This window comes from Lissotriton vulgaris, chromosome 9 (genome assembly GCF_964263255.1).
Source record: "Lissotriton vulgaris chromosome 9, aLisVul1.2, whole genome shotgun sequence".
In the NCBI taxonomy this organism is placed as follows: Eukaryota; Metazoa; Chordata; class Amphibia; order Caudata; family Salamandridae; genus Lissotriton; species Lissotriton vulgaris.
The window spans coordinates 488,048,325-488,071,197 of NC_141697.1; the positions used below are offsets into that span (position 1 = coordinate 488,048,325).

The window sequence follows — 22,873 nt, forward strand, 5'->3', positions numbered from 1 at the left end:
GGGCTTAGGCACTACAGTGTCCTGGCTGGGAACCACAGTAGACTGTTGGATCCGCCTTAAGGATTCTCCCACCTTCTTTGTAAGGGATGCCGAGGGCTGAACCGTCTCGAGCAACTCTTCGTCTCCGAGAGCCCGGTCGTCGGTAGGCCTCTTCTTCGGTGCCGACGCCCCATGGCCTGGCGCACCGTCGGCGTGACGCTTCTTCGAAGCCGTCCTCGGGTCCGCGACCTTTTTCGGTGCCGACGCAGCCGCGTCGGGTGCCTTCACCTTCGGCGCCGACCCCAAAGGCTTCGGGTCGGCCATTTTGGCGCGGCTCTTGTGGTCGGCCATCTTGGCGTGGCTCTTCAAGTCGGCCATTTTGGGTTTCGTGGAAGTTGACGCCTCCAGAACCTTCTTCACTAGCGCCACTTTCGGTTTCGGTTTCGCATCCGAAGGGGCGAGACCAGTTGGCTTCACTTTCGGTTTCGTGGCAGAAATGTCCGTGACCGGGCCCGGGGGCGGGGACGTAGGACTTAAAGGTAGATCTTGGGTAAGGCCCGAAGGCGATCCCTCGACCTGGGCCGTATGACGGGGAGTAACCCCGGAGTCTGGTTGGGGATGCTCTTCCTCCGAGCTATCACCCATCGTGGCACAAATCAGTTCGTCGTCCCCTACCTCACCGGAGACTTCGTCGTAGGCCTCCTCATCCGCGTCATAGGTCTCTTCCTCAGACGCGGGGCCAGAGTCCGATCCTTGTACGTCGTCCGCTTCCTCGACAGATTCCTGAAAGATGTCATCAGGCGGGGGCGCCGAAGCCGACAATTGAGCCTGGAGCCGATTAGCCCGGCGAATCTTCAGAGTCTTCTTACTCCTAAATTTGGAACACGCCATGCAGGTGTCTTCACGGTGATCCGGTGACAAGCATGTATTGCACACGGGGTGCACGTCGAGGTGCGAGTATTTAGAGTGACACAGCGGACACTTTTTGAATGGAGTCCGCTCCATAGCAAAGGGTGTAGTGTAGGCCCGTCCGCGTCGAAAGCACGTGGAAGGGTTGTAGGAGATCGGAGCTGAGAGTCAGTAAGAAACCCGAACGCAACTATACCGACGCCCAGCCTAAAGACCTTTTGGCCTCGAGTAAAAGTCGAACAACTATCGGTTCCGATAGAGGGAACCGAAAACACATCCGAACCCGATGGCGGAAAAAAACAATCTGGGGATGGAGGCGATGCCCATGCGCACTGTAGTCCAGGGGAGGAGCCACCTATCTCGTGATACTTCGAAGACTCTTCCAGGACAACAATGTGCAATCATCCGGACCCAACACTAGGTGGCGGACTATGCACAGATATGAATTCAGCAGCCCACATGCCTCGAACTCACATGCTCAGCATCAGTCTGCCATCTAGTGTTGGGCACGGATGTGTGCAATTTATTTTTCCCCAAAGGAAGTATTTCGAGTCTCAAGGTAGTGTGACTCCTCCTCTTGCTGGTAATGCACATGGTCATCAACTGGACTGTTAGATTGTTTTTTCCGCATGAAGGGTGAGGATAGAACATGAAGTAAAAAAGCAGTATAAGGCGATGTCCACGCAAAAGGAGTTTGTAAAGCAATTGTGAAAATAAATGTAACAAGCCCAGGTGACCGGGGAGGAGGGTGGCGCATATTAAGCTACAGTACTACATGCCAAGAACAGGTGCCTACTGGGCAAGTAACATTTTCCATTCGAGACATGTATGGTTGTAGATTCACATGCTTAGAATTGACTGTAAATCAGTTCTCCTTAGCGGTGGTTAACCTGCGGGATTTAAAGTTGTTCGAAAATAGTCTCCATAACACTGCTTGATCCACATTGGCTTGTTGGTGTGCCAGTACATCTACGAAGTAATGTTTTGTAAATGCATGTGGGGTAGACTGTGTGGCTGCTTTACATAAATAAGCTGTGGGTATGCTTCCTAGGAAGGCCACTGAAGCTCCTTTTTTTGTGAGTGGAGTTTAGCTCTAGGAGGAATGAATTAAGTTATTTTAGCTTTAGTATAGCATGTGTGGATGCATTTAAAAATCCGATTTAGAAATGGCCCTTCCTGTGTGAGGTTCTGAGAAATCAACAAACAGTTGTTGTGTCTTTTTAAATTATTTAGTCCTGTCAATATAATACATGAGATCTCTTTTTACATCTAAGGTATGGAGAGCCCTTTCTGCAACTGAATCAGGTTGAGGAAAAAAGACAGGTAGTTATATAAATTGATTAAGATGAAATTGTGAGACCACCTCGGGAAGATATTTTGGGTTGGTATGAAGTGCAACACTATCCTTATGTACTTTGAAGAAAGGTTCTTCTAAAGTGAATTCCTGAAGTTCACTGACAAGTATGAGTAAAGTGAAAGCAATGAGGGTTGTTTCTTTCAGGATAAAAACTAGAGGGGGTATGAGTAGAGGGGCTCAAATGGAGGACCCATTAATCTAGCTAATATGATATTGAGATTCCATGTGGGAGCTAGTGGAACTCTAGGAGGAATGACTCTTAAGCCCTCCTCTTAAGGCTTTTACAAGAGAAATCCTAAATAGGGAAGTGTGTTATCTTCAAAGTAGACATGCAGGCCACCACTGTTCGGTGTAGTTTTATAGATGTAAAAGCTAAACCAGAGGTATGCAAGTGAAATAAGTAGCCGATAATGTCCTGTACTTTAGGTGCTAAAGGATCAATGTGTTTAGACTGATAATAGAGAACAAATATTTTTCACTCGGCAGCATAATAGGCCTGCAACTTTAATAATAGGCATACATTTTTGTGGCAGATTGAGTTAGCCAAATTCTAAGACACAAGGATCCAGATTGCAAGATTGAGTGATTTGGGGTCCAGGTGTCGGACTTCCCCATGGCCCTAATTGCGAAGATCATGATTGTTCACTAGTGCTTTGTGGGGAACTACTGACATTTCGATAAGTGTGGTGAACCATGGTTGCCTTGCCCATGTGAGAGCCACCAGGATGAGGGTGAGAGATGTTTGTCCAAGCTTGTGAAACCAGAAATGGAAACATTGAGAGGGGTGGAAAAGCGTAAGCATATAACTTAGACACACTCATCCATAGTGTACTGCCCTTGGACAATGGGTGGGTGGGTATGTGTGTGTGTGAAAACCTGGAAGCAAAGTTTGGGCATTTTGCGTTTTCTGCTGTGGCGAAGAGGTCTATTTGTGGTTGTCCCCAAAGCTGGAACTATCGTAGGAGGACTTGTGAGTGGAGTTCCCACTCATGGAATTGTTGGTGTCTTCAGCTGAGGAGATCCGCAAAGTCATTGTTCACTCCCGGGAGATACTCCACTAACGGGAAATGTTGTATCTGAGAGCCCACTTCCAAAAGGTCTGGGCTAACTGGGAAAGCTTAACGGCTGTCATGTTGTCCACATTGATGAGGACTACCTTGAAAATTAGGTGAAGGAGGAAGGTTTTCAATGCTGGGTGAACAGCTAGTAACTCAAAGTGATTTATGCAGCGATTTCTCCGACTGGGTGTCCAGTGGCCCTGTACAGCGAGATGCTGGGAATTAGATCCCCCATCCTGTAAGGCAGTAGATCCCAAACTGAGTGCCGCAGCACCCTTGTGCGCCGCCAAAATCAGCCATGGACGCTGTAGTCACTACGAAACTTATAATGCCGCACACCTTATTTGTTGAGCAGTGAAGCTTTGCAGATTGTTTCAACGAACTGCAGTTCTTATAACAGCCACTAGATGCCAGTATGAGTACACACCTCCAGACTTGGGAATAGCCGCTCAAGTTGCATCATTGTGATTGCAGAAGGACAGCTTCAGTTCTACTTATCCGTGTTCCCCTTTTGTAAGCTGCCTCATCCAGGCAACGCAGTTTCTCCAAAGAATGGTACTCCTGCCCTACACACTTAAGGTGTCTCAGTTTTGTTTTTACTGTTGCGCACTCTCAGCTTTGCCTGGATACTGCTAGCAGGACTCTCTTTTAAAGTAGTGAAACTTATGCTGGTGTTAACATGTTTCTGTTGATTCAATCCTGTTACTTAACAGTCATTCTAGCCTTTAAACTGCCATAGTTTCTCAGGCTTACCCCTTAGAATGACTCTACTCTGCTGTTAGTAGGGGTGTGCACACTGCTGCCAACAGCAATTGAGAGCTCTTAAGACCCCAGTCAATATTGCTTTCTCAGTCCTGTTTCAAGTCGTAGATGACTTAAGATGGGCTGGGACCTCTACACTGTACATGGCAACTACCAGGCAGTATAACAACAGAGGTGCAGACCAGTCTGTTCTAGGAAGCGGCCCAAACCCTGCCTTCTGCTCACTCTCAGCAGTGCCTCCCCTGGTGTCTGCAGACATATTTGTAATCACCGGTCACCACCTTTCACTAAAGGCCCCAAACCATGTTTCTATCTCCAGAAGCACGCACCTCACATCTTCCCTCCTTCCCAAATTGCATTTGCTTCACTGGTTGCAGGCATCAGGGATCACTGGTCGCCAAGAGAGTACACAGCATGCAGACCTTTCGTACGCCTCAACTGAAAAGTGTGTGCTTCACCTCACACCCTCATTCAGTATATCAGTTTTCCTGTTGATTGCAAGATGGTTTCCTCAGTTTTGCCTCAGAGCTAACTAAAGGTCAGCTATATTTACTGGTGACAAACACCCTGGAATCCCTTCTGACTGTCTGACCTGAATAAATGCAAAAGAAATGCACTACTGCAAACAATGCAACACCACAAAACAGAAGGTGGGAAAACCTAATCCTGGGGTCTCTATTGTTTGGTACGTCAGTAAAGTGCATATATTAACCAAAGTATATGACAAGAACATTCTTTTTAATTCCCCATCCTCTTAAAACAAATTGGAATACCAGCTTAGATCTATTACTGTAACCACAAATCATGGGATCTCATTTTGATTCTATAAGTCTTCTTTCAGTATTTGGTGGCGACGAATGAAACAATACGGGAGTGTTGTCCAGTGGAGTCATTCATATTTAAAGACACCTCTTAGTTGAGAATATGGTCTCAAAGCAGAGACTCGCATAGCAATTTAACAGATTTTTTTGTTGTAGCAGTTTTGTATAGTTTGAATTCGAACTTTTGTGTTTGGGGAAGCTATATTGAGTTGTAAAATGAGAATTGCCCCTAGGTAAGGTTGCATTTCAAATGGTTTAAGGTTAGACTTTAATTTGTTGATTGTAAATCCTAGTTGATTAAGTAAGTTTATGGTGACTTGGGCGTGTTGAAAGCACTGTTGATGCGTTGGACTTCTGACGAGCCAATAGCCCATATATGGAAATACATGTATGCTCTGTCTGCTCAGGTGAACAGCTACCACGGCGAGACATTTGGTGAAGACCCTGGGTGCACCGGCCAGCCAGGAGCGTGCATCGAATTCAGAGGAGCATGGGGAGCACCTTGAATTGGAAATGCTGACAGTTCATTATGGACCTTTGATATCGGTGAAGGGCCGGGTGACCATGAATATGAAAGTAGGCTACCTTAAAAGGTCCAATTCAAACACAAGGAGATGATGGATGGAGCACTGAAACTTTTCAGACACTCAACCCCAGTCACAGATCTGGATTGAATCCATCACCGTTCTTTAGCTTACTACGACACCCCAATTCAGACACAGCTATATACAAATCAGTCTTGACCCTGTGCCTCATGGAAACAGTCTAGCCTGAACTGCCAAGTTATGCCTTCTCTGGCCCGGAAACAAGCACCCTGGGACCGGTTTCGGGCCAGCAGCGCTCATCAGCCAGTCTAGCTTGAATATAGTGACAAAGTGAGCAAGGGACCCACGTCTTAAGATCCAGTGCGGCCATGAAGTAGTCTTGTTGTAACAGAGGTATGATTTCTTGAAGAGTAGCGATGTGAAGGTGCTATGAGAGATTGGATTGGTTAAGAGGGCTATGGTCAAAGATTGGTCTGAGGGGCCTGCCCTTTTTGGGAATAAGGAAGTATTGAATAGAGCCCTAGTCCTTTTTTGGTTGAGTGGGACATTTCTACAGCTAATTTTTCTAGCAGAGCTTGTACTTCTTCCCTGAGCAACTGTTGATGTGTGGAAAGTCTGTGGCTGCAAGGTAGAATTTTTGGAGGTGTGGAAGTGAGTTCCAGACAATACTCATGTTGGATAATATCCAACACCCATTATTCGGAGGTGACATTTTGTCAGGCGAGAAGAATACCTTGTAGTCGGCCGCCGACAGGTGTTGTGTGATCGGAAGAATGACTGGGGAGTCAGGGGTTTATGGTTGTGCCGGATGATTTTGTAAATCCACCCTTGCCTCTACCTTCGGAGTTGTCACCCATGTATGAGCCTTTGTAGTAACCCCCAAGTCAAGGTGACTAGTGTCTGAGTCTTCTGGAGGTTTCAGAGGAGGTTGTTTTGAAACCTACAAGTTAAGAGCAGCGCCAAAAGGTGCTACGATGAGAAGGGGTCTGCAGTGCCCCCATAGCTTTGGCTATCTTTTTTAAAACATTTCTAGGACGGTATCCACTTGAGGACCAAAAAGATGTTTCCCATGGAATGGTAGGGTCAGAAAGTTTTACTGTACTTCTAGGTTTAAAACCGGAGATCTGAAGTCAAGCATGCATTCGTAATATTACACTGAAATGTATTCCTCCATCCGTGGTATCAACAGCATCAAATGTGCACCAAATTGTAGTGTTTAATATTAATTTTACCTCTGAGGCAATTTGGTATACTCTTTTTTATGTTAATCTGATAGTTATTGGAGTTTCTCCTCCATCTCATCCCGTTGAGCTGTATCACATCTTGAAAGGAGGCAAATAGAATTCACAATACAACAATGTTTGTCAGAATGGGAAGCCGCCCGCTTTCTTGCTGTATCAACTTTTTTACTCTCCTTATCTGAAGGAGGTGCTTCGCCAGATGTTGTGAATTGGCCCTTTTACTTTTACTTACAGGAGTGTTCCTAATAAGAAGCCATCCTCTAAGCGTTCTGTACCTAGCTGTACCTTTAGGAAGGCAGCAGATCTACCTATTAAATCATGGTCGGTACTTGTGTCAAAGGGAGATGGTTTGGCAGGATACAGATCATACAGATCAAGGTCAGTATCAGCAGGTGGGTCATCCTGTGGTGGTATATCGAAAGTGTCCCTATCACCTCCACCCCCTGTGTATGAATTTAGCGACCCTTCTGGTTTTTGCTCTGAATGTTGACTCGGCTCAGGGGCAGGAGTGGGTGTATTCTGGGATTCTTTCAGCTCAGAGCTTGGAGGATCGAAACAGTCTGTCAGTGCAAACTATTGCATGAAGGCAGTGGTGGCGTGGAAATAGAAGTCTCTTTGGGAGTGTCTGTCGACCCTTTGTGGGGGGTTTGCTGGAGGGCGATGCTATGGTGGTGGGGGCACAGTGCTCATGGCTAGTGGATCTAGAGCCAGATCTTGCGGCTCAATGTTAGAGTCATTGATGCAATAGAAGGTCTCTTCATCTGCTGCCACTTGTGCCTGGATATCTTCCTGGAGGACCTTGGGTCAGAAGAGGTCCAGTGTGTCGTCCACACTCTTGATACATCTCGAGAATTTGAGCCCGATGATCACAAAGAGTCTTCTTGGACCAGAAGGAATGGCAGGCCTTACAGCTGGCCTCACTGTGCTCAGGTGAGAGGCAAAAATTGCATACCTGATGTAGGTAAGTGCGAGGAAGCTTCACGTGACACCTAGGACAAAATCAAAAAAGGCATCTGTTCCATCACCAAATGGACATGATGTGGTTGGAACCCCTGAGGATGAAAATAGGCACCCCAAAGGGCAAAGGCCCACAAGTCGCCCCAAGGATGTTAAGTTGCTGAATCGAACTAGAGGGGGTGATGAGGACCGCGATCGAAAACATTACAGACGAGGTATAGGCAGAGAAAGCTAAAGCACAAAAGTCAAACTAAAGTAGAAGAGCACACATCCCAGCCCAACAGCGGAACAAAACAATCTAACAATGGAGTAAATGACTATGCGCATTACAAGCAAGAGGAAGAGTCACACTACCTAGTCAGTCGAAAGACTTTATTAGAAGAAAACAACTTGCACACATCCAAGCCAAACACTAGATGGCGGACTTATGCTAACGTATCTACAGCCACACATGCCTCGAACATACATACAAACACACGTGAGAGATTTTTTGTTTTTTTACTTTGATGATTAACCCCTCCCCTGCTGGTGACGGAACCACTCCGTCATCAGCCGCGGTCGCGCTGTGCTGATGACGGAGCGGTTCCGTCACAGCCCGCTCGGAACGCCTGCGTGGATTCCGCGCCTGCGCTGAACGTTCTATTGAGTGGGCGGGGTGGTGACGGAACCGCTCCGTCATGAGCACAGCGCAACCGCGGCTGGTGACGGAGCAGTTCCGTCACCAGCATGCGCTCGCCACTCTTCCTTCCCGCCCCCTTAGCACTGCGGCGGAATAGCCGCCGCAGTGAAGGGGTTAATGCAAAGCTTTTGTAGGCGTACATGTTATTCTCGTCCACCAATTTCTTAACATTAATTATGAATTTCATAACTTGCAAGAATTTTAGTAAGCAGTACATACGCATTTCATTAAAAAAATCACATACACATTTACAGGATTGATATGCTCTTGGCCCAACACATAACAACCTCAACTTTATCTCATGATCACACAAGATCATGGGTTAATTGTTTCTAAAACTTACCTCAAAACATAGTTTACGCAAACAATGCACTGTGGCTGAGAGTTCTTTGTATTGTATATCACAGTGGCTTGTGTTTCAACCCAAACATATCCACCCTGTTTGGCGAGCATCCGATACTGTCCGGTTGTGACCTGCCCTTTTGTGAACACTACAAGGAAAAACAAGTAGTCATAAAAATATATAATTCCACAAAACTTTCTTAGACACAGGCACAAAAATGCAAATACAAGCATCTGTAAATTAATTAGAAAGTCACTATTAAGGGCTTAAATATATAACTTTGTTAAACATGTCAAGAAATACTTAACTGCCCTGTCAAGATTAGTGCCAGTAATCAGTTACCATTAACTTAAATGCAGCAGCCAGATAAAAACATAACCACCACCACCCTCCCCCCCCCCAAACCTGTAAAATAAAATTCAAAATGCAAGTTCTGGTTTGGAACAGCAATATTAGTTTAGAGGCAGGGCACACTGAAGTAATAATTGGCTGATATTGAGTAGGATCCCCTGCTACGCTTTCGGCCCACTAACTCCCCTAATTCATCAACTACTACAAACCTCCCTCCCATTTGATATTATAGATTAAATAATACATAACTTGAGCTTATTGATTGGTATACAGTGCCCTCTGCGATCACAGGATAGTTTCTAATAAAGAATTTAATGGTTTCCAATTCAACTTACTGTCGTGATGAGTTTTGGTCAGATGATCTGAGTCCAGTGCATGGTAATATTCATAAATTGAACGACCCAACAGTTCATCAGGCTCATACCCCATCAGCTCGGTGATTCTTTATAACGAAACGATAGACAACGGGTCACTACAATCTTTTTTTTTATGTTTAAAGCTTTTTCAGCTCAAAATGACAAAAAGAGCTGGATCACTGTGTACTGAAGTATGACCAGGGCCCCTGGAATTATGTGAGGGCCAAATTATGTGAATAGGGTTGAGTGAATTATGCAGCAAGATTAGGCAAATTATGCAGCACATTTTGCAATAGTATTACTTCATTATTTTGCCATTTTTAAATTTGGTAACAGTATGGGTATTGGTTGCAGTTTAACACCAAATATAGCAATATAGCACCGGAAAGGTGACCAGTACTGCTTTGCAAAAGACCTTCCACTGCGCAGCAATACTTTGTTGCATTATTACAAACGTTTAAACCGTGTGAGCGAGAAACATTTTTTTTTTATTTTTTAAATCTGCAGTTTATGCGACAGGTGATGAATTATGTGGCAAATCATTGTGTGAAAAACGCTGCAGCTGCACAATTGCATAATTCCAGTGGCCCCAAGTAGGACTGTCCACATCTTCAGAATTCCCACGATAAATAATATTTTGTTTCAAACAAGTACATAACTAGACACAGTTTGCCTTTTTGTACTTAACTTTCACTAATTGCCACAAAAAAAAGCTTAGCACACTAAGTCTGGCTTGACAGCACATTTTACCAATTCTTTACATACCCACAGTTTGCTTTGGCACCACCCCATTATAGCAGTACCCTTTAACCTCAAGTTTTTGGCTGTTGGGTGAATCATTCAGCCTCCAATGGTAGTGTTTGTATTGCAAGTCATGAGAGGCCATTTTACATTTCAAAAGTGCGGAGTCCTGACACATTAAATGATTTATCTCATAGATGTGTTGCATACAGAAAATCCTTGTTTGCTTTGTTATTTTCTGAAGCGGTCTATCAAAATGTATTTTAGCCGTGGCAGAAATGCAAAGTAGATCTATTGGCTTTGCCAATGCATGTTTACCCAAAAAGTATCAGTTAATGTCTATCAGCGAAAAACAGTTTTTCCAACCCTTAAGATGGCACTGCTAGAAAGGGAAAAAACACAGATCAAGCAAATTTTTTTTTTTTAAAAACTATAGGTGAAAAGTAATGGTATTTTTTTGGGGTCACATAATTCTCGTTATCGACCAAAATTATCAGTTACGATGCAGAAGAAACTGTTTCTTACTTGCAGTCCCAATTCTGCATCATAAGAATCTCCACATTAGTCAAATGACCCTTCCGCCTCCCCCACTTTTACTGTTTTGGGCATCTGGAACATCAACTACTTCATTGTCTTCATATATACTTTCTTTCACTTTTGAAAGAACTGACTGTGTGGCAACGTCCACAATTGGGTAGTATGGGTAGTGGAAGCTCCTGGAGCCTTAAAGGGACAGGAATTTATTTATCAGGTTACCTCAAAGCAAAGCCCATCAGGCTGCACCTTTCCCTTAATTTTAGACATGAACGCAAGACCTGTACCTTCTGCAGGGTATTTAATAGGCTCTTGTAGGGTGCAACTGATACAAAGTCACAACCTATGTGTGATTTTCTGGACAAATATATTGACATGAAATGTTAAGGGATCCACACATACATAGTGGAGAATTATCCCCAAAGTTAGGACTATCAATGAAAACTCTATGATGCAGAATAGTAATTTATTTAAGGCCGTTTTTAAACACAATCCTATTAAGATATATTCTTGTAAATCTGAATCCTAAAATGAAGTGGGCAGCTTGGGAGAGAAAGGGTGGCGTGAAGGGAGAACACTTCTGGTTTTAAATGCTGAGTGGGAAAATAACTAAGTAGGAGGGACTACAGGGATGATGTGGCTGAACAAGGCACATTTGTGTTGTTGAAAGAAGGACCCAGGGGGAGGGGCTCATGCAACATGGAAGTATTTATATAGCTGATGAGGCACTGAAGTGCTGTTTTGGACATTAGGACGCTACCTTTGGGGGCCCAGGTGTTCGTGGTTTAGGCTATAATTTGATTGGATTAGGCAGTGTTCTGTGCTGAAATGTTTAGTTATACATATTTATTGATCAGATTCCATATAAGGGGTGTTGGGTAGCCATGTGTTTGGGTTGATTTGTAGTATATTAATCATGCCACTCGTACAGGACTGTTCTGCAGGTAGGTTGAGAAGATTGAAAGTTGGCGGGACAGGAACAATATTGGCCATGAAGGACAGTGAGTAGAAAGGAAGACTGAGGTTATAGTTGGATGTAAAGAAACCCATGCAGTTAGTCTATTTTTCGTGTCTAATTAGGTTCATGTTGGAGGGTGTCTTCTATGCCTCAGGCATACAGGATTGCATTTAATTTGCAAAAAAATCATAGTTGGCTGTTTATGATCACTGAGTTAACACTACAATGCTTTGCCTCGGACGGTTTGTCGTCATCTACTACATCAGACTATTTGCCTGTAGCACAGACTCACTTCTTCTATTGACAATCTTTGTTGTTACAATATATTACACAGTCGCCTCTTTGCCATGAATGGTGTTGGGATTGATTTGGCTCTCGTTTTTGATAAAACAAAGGTTGTTAAGAGACGACAGATGAGGAAGGGCAGGCTAGGGATGCATTCACACATACAACTGAAGATACAAAATTGGGAGCAATGCATGACCGTGAAGTGAGGATGGAAAATAAGTTTTAACTGGAATCCAATAAAAAAGTTTTATAAAGCTAGAGGGGCGAGGGAGCACGCAGGATAGATACATTTTATTGTACAATTAATTAAAATCATTGAAATTCATACAAAAAAGCTTAAAAGAACTTGCCGTTCTCTATTAAAAAAGGAGTTCATGTTAAAGGAGAGTGCATGACTGAAACTCATGGCGGTCACCTACTCATAAAACAGATTTAATCTCAGACATTTATTTTACAAAACGGTCATCCATCTGAGCTGAATCACCCTTCATACATTCCCCTATGGCCTCTTTGCATATCCGCACATTGAGGAGCCGCCAAATTGGGCACAACCAAAATGTTCACAAGGTGAGTAAGATCCTGCAAATGCACAAGACCTGATATAAATTTTCTTCCCTGTTGCCGCAAAAAAGGCACTGAGAGGGCATATCTGCCTTATACCTCTCGCCATACTTGTACGCCATCAGGGGGATTAGGTCAAAACGTAATCTCATTAGGTAATGTTTCAATGATGGCTTCATGGGGGATGACAGATAGTGTGGTAGAGTTTTACAATCATAGAGTTTTGACGCCCAGTTACCATGGGAGGGATTTTTCACAGCAAGTGCCTCATGTTCCACTGACGAGATCTTCGCTTGTTTGCTCAGTACTTATGCGACCACCCGTGTGGGCAGCGAACTAACCAATATATCTTGAGCTTCTAGTGTGTCCAAGCAGTGTGTTAAAAATTGACTCCAAGAGGTTCTAGGGTGGTTTAGTAGGGACCAGATGCAACTCTTTAGTGTAAGGACATGGGCCTTTTTCGTTTTTAAGCAGTAAACAATAATTCTGGCTTTCATAATCCAGTGTTGGGGTGACAAGCTAAACTCCATACAGATTTGGGCGTGAGAGGTCGAGTTGGGTAGATGGAACACTCTGCTAAAACAGGCTGATTGCGCTCTGCCTAACCAGGTGAACATTTTATCTTTGAAGGTTATGGCGCCAAAGGCTAAGGTTGGTAAAATTTTGGTACCTATCACTCTGATTAATGGCGAGATATCTGGATAATGGAGGGCTTTCTTGGTTCTTGAGAAGGCCCCCTCCAGGCAGCGAGCCACTCCTTGCATGGCAGCAATGTGCGGAGCCGGTCTTCCTCAGTAATCCATCCAGACTCACAGGTACTTATATGCGGCCACTACCTCTATTGATTTTCCTTCAATATACCATGAGCTCTTCCTTGCTCAATGTCTTGAGACTATCATCACCTTGGTTTAGGAGATGTTAATCTCTGAAAAGTGTTTTTTTACATTACTATGCAAAGGAATCGAAGAGTCTTTGGAGAAACACCTGGGTTTGATCGAGGAGAATCGTATCGTCTGCACATTTCATTGATTGAATTTTAATAGATGTGATTCCAGGCGGAAATGCTAGAGGGAGAGCCAGCCACTCTGGGAGGTCTGCTAGGTACAAATTAAAGAGTGGAGAGGCCAATATGCATCCCTGCTTTAAGCCTCTGTTAATCATGATTTTATTGGTTGTTGCCCTTCTAGAGGATACTCTTATTTTTATCCAGGTGTCAGTGTACAGGGCGATGAGAGCATTCAGTAGGGATTGCGGGATGCACCATTTCATAAATTTTCCCAGAGTCTGTGACAAACAACGCTATCAAAAGCTGTTCGGAAATCGAACCCCAAATATAACGATTTTCGTTTTGTAGCATTCTTGTCCTCAATCATGTGGGCTAGACAGATCAAACTGTCTTCAATGTGGCAGCCTTTTTCGAAGCCGGTTTAAGTAAACGGTATTAATTTACGGTCTTCCATCCAGGTAGTCAGTTCTTGAAGTAGAGCACTTGCATAGGCCTTCCTTTCAACGTTGAGGAGGGCAATCATCCGGTAGTTATTAAGACTGGACCACAGGCCTTTTTTATGGATGGGGACAAGGAGAGAGCCTCGCCAGGAGTCAGGAAAAGGCCCGCCCATTCTGCTTGCCTCAAATAGAGTGGCCAAGAGTGCGGCCAATGTGTGAATAGTTGCTTTGTACACCTTTGTTGGTATGCCATTTGGGCCGGGCGCCCCTTTGGGGCACATTTTTCTAATAATGAATGCGACTTGAGTTGCTGTGATCTTGATGGTGGGCTCCCATCCGATGTAGGGGTTAATATGGCTAGAACTGTGATGGCTAAGCCAGTTGTTTCTTTTGGGTTCTACATAGAGTGCGACAATGTGGGCCTCCCATTCGGCAGGAAAGATGTTTGTTACGGTAGTTGGTTAGGAAGGTCGGACACCCTTGTTTACCCCAGCTTCAGAATCTCCTTTGATTTTATAATTTTGTGGGCGATTGTCCAGCGAAGTACTTTTTCCATCCTCTGGGAGGTGAACCTTGCTTTCCTGTACACCTTGCGAGTAAGGGAGCACGCAAGAAATGAATTGGACAAGTATGAAAGGAGACATAGATGAAACAGACAAGTTTGGCACGTTGTAAGGGAGGGTAATCTACCATTACTTTGAGGCCACTACTACGACTTACCATTACTAGGCATTTTTTACTTAGCAGAATCTTTTACTTTGCATGCTTCTACTTCGCATATACCGTTACTTAGCAATATACCGTTACTTAGCAAAGTCAATTACTTTGCTGACTATTCACATCGTTGTTTGGAAAAGGAGGTGCTTCAGTTTCCAAACAACGACGTGCAGCTCTAAGGACCCGTGAAGCAGGAGAAGAGGAAGCACAGTGAAGCGAGGGGCCATGAGGAGAGAGATGTAAGTGGGGCAGTGTAGTTTTTGGGGTCGTTCAGGGGGTTGTCTTTTGGGTTTTAGGTTTGTGTTTATGTAGTGTAGAATAGTGTATTTGTGTTTAGGGTAGTGGTTGTGCAGGGTTGTCTTTTAGGTTTTAGGGTTGTGTTCGCGTAGAGTAGTGCATTTGGGTTTAGGGTAGTGTTGTGGTGCAGGATGTTGTCTTTTAGGTTTTAGGGTGGGTTTGTTTATGTGGTGTAGACTAGTGTATTTTGGTTTAGGGTAGTGGTCGTGCAGGGGTTGTAGTGTAGAGTAGTGCACTTGGGTTTAGGGTAGTGTTATGGAGCAGGGGGTTGTCTTAGGTTTTAGCGTTGTGTTTATGAAGAGTAGTGTATTTGGGTTTATGGTAGTGGTCTTGCAGGGGGTCGTCTTTTAGGTATTAGGGTTGTGTTTATGTAGTGTAGAGTACTGCATTTGGGTTTAGGGTAGTGTTGTGGTGCAGGGGGTTGTCTTTTAGGTTTTAGGGTTGTGTTTATGTAGAGTAGTTTATTTGGGTTTAGGGTAGTGTTGTGGTGTTTGTGTAGTGTAGGGTAGTGTTTTAGGGTAGTATAGTGGTGTTTGGGTAGTGTAGGGTAATGTAGTGTATGAGGGTAAGGGTAAAAGAGTCAAAAATGCATAGATGTTGTATACTTAGTAATATACTGCGAAGTAAATGCATATTTAGTACTTTTCAATGTATTTGCGAACTAATAGGATGCGCAGTTAAATCTTGTGTTGTAATGGTATTTGCGATGTAAAAACATCGTAAGAAAAAACTGTCGTAGTAATGGTTTGTGAGAGGAGGGGCAGGGTCGGGAGAATAAACATCCCGATGGAGACATAACAAGATGGAGTCCTTACCGTCCTGGTGAGGGCGAAGACGCCGATACCCCAGCTTCCACCATATCGAAGACTCGTTTCCCAGTCTCAGCTGACGCAATAACCAAGACTCTTTTCCCCGCCCCACAGCACGGCGGACCTCCACGAACAGGCCAATCAGAGAACCTGCACCAATGTCACAAGGAGAAGAAAAAGCCAGAAGAAACAACAATTGGGGCACCTGCTGAAACCGGACCTGCAAAGCCGAGAGGAGACGCCAACAGCACCAAAAACATCACCGACGGAGATCAGGACGCCACCGAAGGAGCCAAGGACGCCGCCACCATGAGAGATGACAAGGAGGAGGCTCTAGCTGAAGAACCAGAGGATCCTGATATCTGGTCCTAAGACTGGTGGACCCCGGGAGACACGCACGAGCCGCCACAACTCAGGAGAGTTGTGATAGACAGCGGTACATAGCGTATACCTCGCGCTAGAAGGGAGGGGGAGTGGGGTGGGAAGATTAGGAGGTTGGAAAACAGGGAGGGAAGTCGGACACTTATGTTTTCATCCTCCTAGCAAATTGTATACCCTCTCTTTTAACAACAGCATAAATCTGATCTGGGTAAAACCCTCACCCAAACCGGTTAAAATATTGATAACGGACCATAAGACAGACTGTCTCCTTAAGAACCCCTCCCTCACATGGCCCATAACCCTTTTGCGCACGGTGTGGTGATGGACTAGATAAAATCCCCATAAAAACATAACCAAACAGTGACCGCTGTTCTCTTTTCTTTTGAGTGACTTCGGAACGCTGTGGAAGTCCTACCACAGAGAAATCACGATTCCTGGGACCACCTTACACCATATCAGAAGAAGCCCCCTGGAAGATAACGCTGTGAACTATCTTTTGTTTGTTTTTGTCCAAAGACAGTTACTTCCCAACTTACCCTATTCACTAATGGTTCTTATTCAACCTAAATATAACCTACAATATTCACCCCATACTGCCTCCTCGCTTCTGTTTCCGACCTTCCCTCCAACAGTCTGCTAAGTAACATCATATATTCCAGGGGAGTCAGTCAGGTGTGAAACAAATGAGTGGGCAGGAGCATGTATACAATGGGAATAAAAGAATGTGAGACGGAGAGCTCCTTAGTGGGGTTAAGTGGGATTTACTCCCCGAAATTCACAGCAAATAGGTAGCTGGAATAAAAATCAGGTAACAGGACAGTAACAAAAGAAAAGAGGTAAATCTGGTAAAGGTCTGCCTGTGAGAGTTATCAAATTACAGGCCAAGAGAAGATGTTCTAACAGAGTGGGGCTGCTACAAATGGAGGACAGGATGAGGTCCTGGACTGAAACCTACGATACTCAATATCAAGAAGGGCAAGAGGTAGTTTATGAATTACAGCAGAGAACAACAGAGAATCAGGAAAGCACTACATCTGAAAGACCAAAGGGAAAACAACTAAGACAATGGTCCACTATGCAAAGGCTGCAAAACAAAATTGCGATGAACAAAGATGAGAAGGGAGTGGTGTGATTTATAAAAGCAACAAACAGTTTCACTTAATTATCAAAACTGAAATCGGAACAAAGAAATGTAAGAATAAAGGAGGCATTTATACAGTTGATTGTGAACTACACACAGCCGGATTTTATATAGTTGTGACGGCATTAAGGTAAGCCGCGATAGAATAGTTCAGAGTAGAGAACGTGAGTTAAATAAGGAAAATAATAACAATATGTTCTGAATGTACTGAGAAAGGACCCTGAAGAAAGAAATTAGAGAGCAATTAAGTAAGCAATAAGCTGAAATCAAAGTTGTAGAATCATGGAAAAAGACAAGATCGAAAGAAGCTTTATTAAAGTGAGTCTATTTGAAGACAACATGACGCTCAGATAGGAGCTGTTGACTATATACTTGCAGAAGATGTTCACTTGCAGCAAAGGCTTGTTTAAATAAGGACCAATTATGCTGCATAAATATTTAACAGCTTATAAACAGACACTGATAAGTTCCTACCATGAGCCCCCAAAAGAAAAATTCATACTCGGAACTGCAATGAAGAAAAGTTTGAGGAAATGTCTTTCTTAAAGAGGTAAATGGAATGACCATAATGCATAGTGATGTGGTAAATTGTGCTTCTGCAACCTACAACTGTGTTGTTAAATAGGAATTGGGGAAAGAAACTAAACGGTCTATAATGCAAGACAAGATATGCACGAACAGCTAATAAAAATCAAGGCACGGAGGGGGAGGAGCCAAGATGGCGGCGGAGACTGACGTGTAGTCGCCCGGCTCCCCGATCCTTTATTACCTGCAGCACCATCCTGCTCCAGATCCTGACACAGAGTCGACGCGGGAGATAGCTGACGTCGCGCTGGCACCGGAGGTGTTCCCCCGGTGTCTCTATCCGTCTGCAATCCGACGAAAGGGCATGCTTCTCTGCGGACCGTGACTGCGCCCTGGACCCGGGACCCCGTGTCCCTGCGCAACGCCGGAGGGGGATGCGACTCGGAGGGCTGTTGGAGCGGTGCAGTACGGAACGCTCCCAGGCGGACTGTGGGCTGTGAGGGCGCTGGTCTCTGCCCTCGCTGGAGAGTGCATGTCGCCCGACTGTGGATCCACTCTGCTTCACAGCTCCCATGCGACACAGAGGTGAGACGCGCTGCTCCTTTCTGCCGTCCGTGCAGCCGGCGGCCATGATTAGCCGCTTCACTCGCTCCTGCCAGCATTTACGTGAAGGGGTTTCTTGTTAAGTCTTGCACAGCGGAGACGGACCCGGCTATCCGGTGCTACCACCCAGTCTATCCACTGTTGGCTTGCCTCCTCGATCGGCGAAACCCCTAGCAGCGCAAACATGGCGGACTTCTCCTCTGTGATCGTTATGGGCTCTACCTCGGCTTCGGAATCTGCTGCATTGCAGGCACTTTGGCGGAGTGGTGGACGCGGTGCTACACTCCATACTGTGGACACGGCGGGCTCCCCGCCTGAATATACCTGCGCCTCTATTATGAGCGCTCTCACTGCCCTGAAGGTGGATTTGTATGAGTGCTCCCGAGTACTGGGACAGAAACTGGATGAAGCTGCGCTTGGGCTTAAGGATGTAATGTCTGGCTGCTTACATCTTCCCTCCGACCGACCCCCGCACGATGGGGTGCGGGCTACATTGTTGCAGCGCGCCTGTGATCTTGTGCACATTTCTCACTCTGCTGCTTCAGAAATCCTGCCGTCTGCCGGTCCCGGCGTCGCTACAATGTTTCCTATCCTGCCTAAGAATTCCACTCTGGCTACGGTATCGCTATCCTCCCGTGTGGACCGGCAGGCACAGCTCCTGGCTTTATTTAATACCTGCACGCCTCGCTATGCTACTCCAACCCCCAGTGCTCCACAACTACAGATGGGCTTTGGACTGTTGCCCTTCTGGTCTGCCAAAACTGTGTGTGCCTGGAAGTGGCCATTTTGTCCTGGGGGATCATCTCTTCACCGAATGCGGCCATCTTCTCCCTTTGTTCCACCTGAGGCGGGGCTTCCATCGGAGCTAAGTTTGCGACAGCGTCTGCGATCTGGCCAGGGTTAGACGTGCCCTTGCTCGAACGAACTGTGATTAATGGCCGGTTGAGACTCGGACTGGAGTGCTTCCTCAGCGCGACGATGTGTTATTTGATGTTCTTCCCTATTCATTCGGTGTTTGATACTCCTTGCTTGCTTATGATGATTACAGGGAAGTGGGGGCTGAGATCGGGGTAGTCCGGGGGACTTGTGAATTGACCCTCCTCCTATAATTTTATGGGAGTTCAAGGATAGACTCTGTTCTTACTCCCTATATCACTGGATTATACTTCTTTAACTTTCCTTCTCTTCTCCTTCCTTAATTTTTCTTTCCTTCCTCTTTCTCTTCCTTTCTTTACTTCTCTTTTCTTTCTAAATTTCGGGTTTATTGGGGCGACAGACACTCTGCTAGGGGGGGGGGGCAGGCCGTAGCCTCTGCATGTGTGTAGGGTGGGGGGTTATATTTAGTTTTAGTTAGTTTCTATGGTGCCTATGTATGATCTTCTCTTATAATTTTTTCTTCTTTCTGTTTTGGGTCTGTGATAGGGGATTAGTAGGGAGTGGGTAGCACTGTGGGTGGTGCGTAAATGCGAACTGACTCTCCTGTTGATTTATACTGTACCGCCGATTTGATGGGGGGTTCCTCGTTATTGATGTTACTTCTTGATGCTGCCTGCCCATGTGGTGTAGTTAATATACGGACTCGATTCTCCTTGGTTTATTCTTCATTGCTTTATCTTTAGACTAAAAATTAAAAAAAATCTTAACCTTCAATGCTCCTTCTCCCTAGCGACACTATTCCGTTCAGTGTAACTACTGTTAATTGTTGCCATATTGCCTGATGTCGCTGGGGGACCGTACTGCTTACTTATGTGCTAAACAGTATTGTGGCCGGCCTGACGGTTGTAGGCCCGTATTTGTACCACTCTTCATGCACAATAAAGGTTTTCAAAAAATTTAAAAAAAAAAATAAAAAAAAATCAAGGCAGGCTACCAGACAACGGGTGACAATTACAGAAGTGTGACCACAGCACGTTTTTGGGTTCAGATTTGTGAGAAGGCTTGATAGTCCCTATAGGACGAACAATGTAAAGCAACATGAGATAGTTTCTGAGAAGATAATCAAAGATTGGCTGAGGTAATGAGAATGGCAAGATTTAATTTGAGCCTCCGTAAAGAAAATTCAATTTGAGCAGATTAATTAGCAGAGAAAAAGACGAGCTTGTGAGCAAGGGCGTGAAAAAACGAGCAAGGGTTGAAAAATTGAGAAAGACAGAAGTAGGTGTTCTGAGACAGAGAAAAGATGGTAACAGAGGGGGCTCAGGTTCACTAGCATTAGACAAGATCATTTAATTTTTTGGGTACACCTTTAACAGACCTTGGAGGCAGTAAATAAATCAAAGGTACACAATCAATTTTAATGGTGTCCCCGATAACAGACCATATTTCATTCCAGAATTATGCAGTTACTACGTAGGTTAATACTAAATGAATAAATCATCCCTGTTGGACAGGCCTCGTGGCAGGCCCGACCCCTCCCCGCATGGCGGGTCGCGGACTACTGCTACCCCTGTTCCTCGGACAAGAACGACACCTGCAACCCGCCGGGTCAACCCCCAGCTCTTCCCCGACGGAACCCCGGCTCATAACCATAACATTCTCGGCTGGCCCGGGTCCCTTCCCGAACCACCGGCCCCGGCCCAGCCGCCATCTTAGACCCGCCACGACCAGGCCTTGTGTCGACCTCAGTCTCAGGCCCAGCCAAGCCCCGACATAGAGGCGCCCCCATCCACCCAGGGGGTAAAGAGACCACTTGGCGAGTCAATGGAAGAAGGAGTGTCGATGGCTCCCCTCCGCCGGGTTTCGATCGCCCCCAGCCTCCCTGGGCGCTGGCTCCACCCCCCCTGCTGGGTGTCTGGACTCCCTCATCCCGGACCCCCCGACCTCCAAGTGCGAGGGTCCGGACATCAAAGGGCGCCAGACCTATAACTGGGGTAGCGCCAGAGCAGGAAACCAGTTGTATCCTGGAGTCGAGAGACACCGAGACGAACTCATCCTTGGAGGCCTGCTGGCGCTGCCGCGGCTCCTCTTCGTGAACTATCTTTGAAGGCCTGCTGGCGCTGCCGCAGCTCATCCTCTTTGTGAACCATTTTTGAAGGCCTGCTGGCGCTGCCGCGCCTCATCCTCTTCGTGAACCATCTTTGAAGGCCTGCTGGCGCTGCCGCGGCTCATCCTCTTCGTGAACCATCGTGAAGGCCTGCTGGCGCTGCCGCGGCTCATCCTCATCGTGAACTCTCTTTGAAGGCCTGCTGGCGCTGCCGCGGCTCATCCTCTTCGTGAACCATCTTGAAGGCCTGCTGGCGCTGCCGCGGCCCCTACTTGCGAACCCTCCAGCTCGAGGATTGTGAGCTATACACCCGCTACCCCTGTACCGGACCGGTACTGAGACTTTCCCGCTACCCCCTTTCCCAAGAGACTAGAATTGACGAGATCATCGTATCCTGGTCCTGCTGTATCGTCAAGTTAACCTGCCTACGATTACCGATAAAAGTGTACAGAACCTATCTTTGTGTGGCGTCCATCTGTGGGGGGAGTGGTTGCTCGTCCGTACGATTGAAGGAGAGGGCCCTCGCCAGTAGGCCTCTCCCCCTTGCTCGGCCGACCCTCCGGGTCCCCGTCTAACAATCACAGAACAGTGCACAACCCCCAACCAATAATAATGCCTGTCAAGTATGTTAAAATGGCTTCAGTAGCCCACCCTCTGGTGAGAAAACAAAGACCATAATGCAAACTACTCAAAACGGGCTACCCAGGCAAGTGCAGGATACCCTTGAGGTGATGTACAGAAGTACAACAGAAGTAGAATGCATCACTACAGGGCCCACAGTGCTATGGTAGATTAGAAACGCCCCCAAAAAGTAGGTGAGCCTAGAAAGAGGAAGGCATTTAAAAAAATAAAACAAGTACCTTAAAAGTCATTAATATTGAAGTTTGGGATGCACTCAGCACTTTCACGTTAAACTGTAGGAAGGGCAACCTTTAGTCAGTCGGGTGGGTCAGGAACATTTACTAACTAATGAGAAATCTCAGGGACATCACATCTTTTGAGTCGAGAAGAGTTTCAATTTGCTTAAATGTTAAATCGATACATCTCTACACTCCAGAATGTGTACTTATTCACAATGCGAAGCTAATTTGACTTAAGGATCGCCCTACATAAGATGGTGATCAACTAACATTATAATTGGGTGGGGATGGTGGGGTAGGGAGGATGTCTTTGAAATAAGTGCCACATATCGCATAACAAACTTCTTAGTTGCATAACATCCACAATCATCAGGCTCCCCATAACTGAAGATGGTGCCCTCTGGAAATGCTTAAAAGTGAAGTTCCTTCAATTTCCCAAATGCTATAGGCTTTCTTTAGTTTCCTTCCTCATAAACCCACATCAAGGATAAATACATTCCGTAGCAAATAAGTATTACATTTGTGTCTACAGATGTTCTACAAGATCATTGGGGTTACTGTTAACGTTCTCTCTTTTGCCTCTCTAACTTGTCAATCTGAACAGCTATTGGCCTGGAAGTCATGACTGTCTACATTTAGAATCACTCAAAAAGACAAACAATGTTTTTGTT

The 22,873-nt window shown here is 45.5% G+C and overlaps 1 protein-coding gene across 2 annotated transcripts in view; it reads right to left on the reverse strand.

The window, feature by feature from the left end:
* HIF1A (hypoxia inducible factor 1 subunit alpha) overlaps positions 1 to 22,873 on the reverse strand; it is a 191,271-nt gene that overhangs the window by 87,957 nt on the left and 80,441 nt on the right. For both annotated transcript variants that reach the window (XM_086937946.1, XM_086937945.1), the window contains exons 7-8: positions 9,338 to 9,444; positions 8,652 to 8,799 (exon numbers count right to left, since the gene is read on the reverse strand). In XM_086937946.1, the coding sequence (XP_086794072.1) occupies positions 8,652 to 8,799; positions 9,338 to 9,444 (255 nt within the window). The remainder of the gene's footprint in view (positions 1 to 8,651; positions 8,800 to 9,337; positions 9,445 to 22,873) is intronic.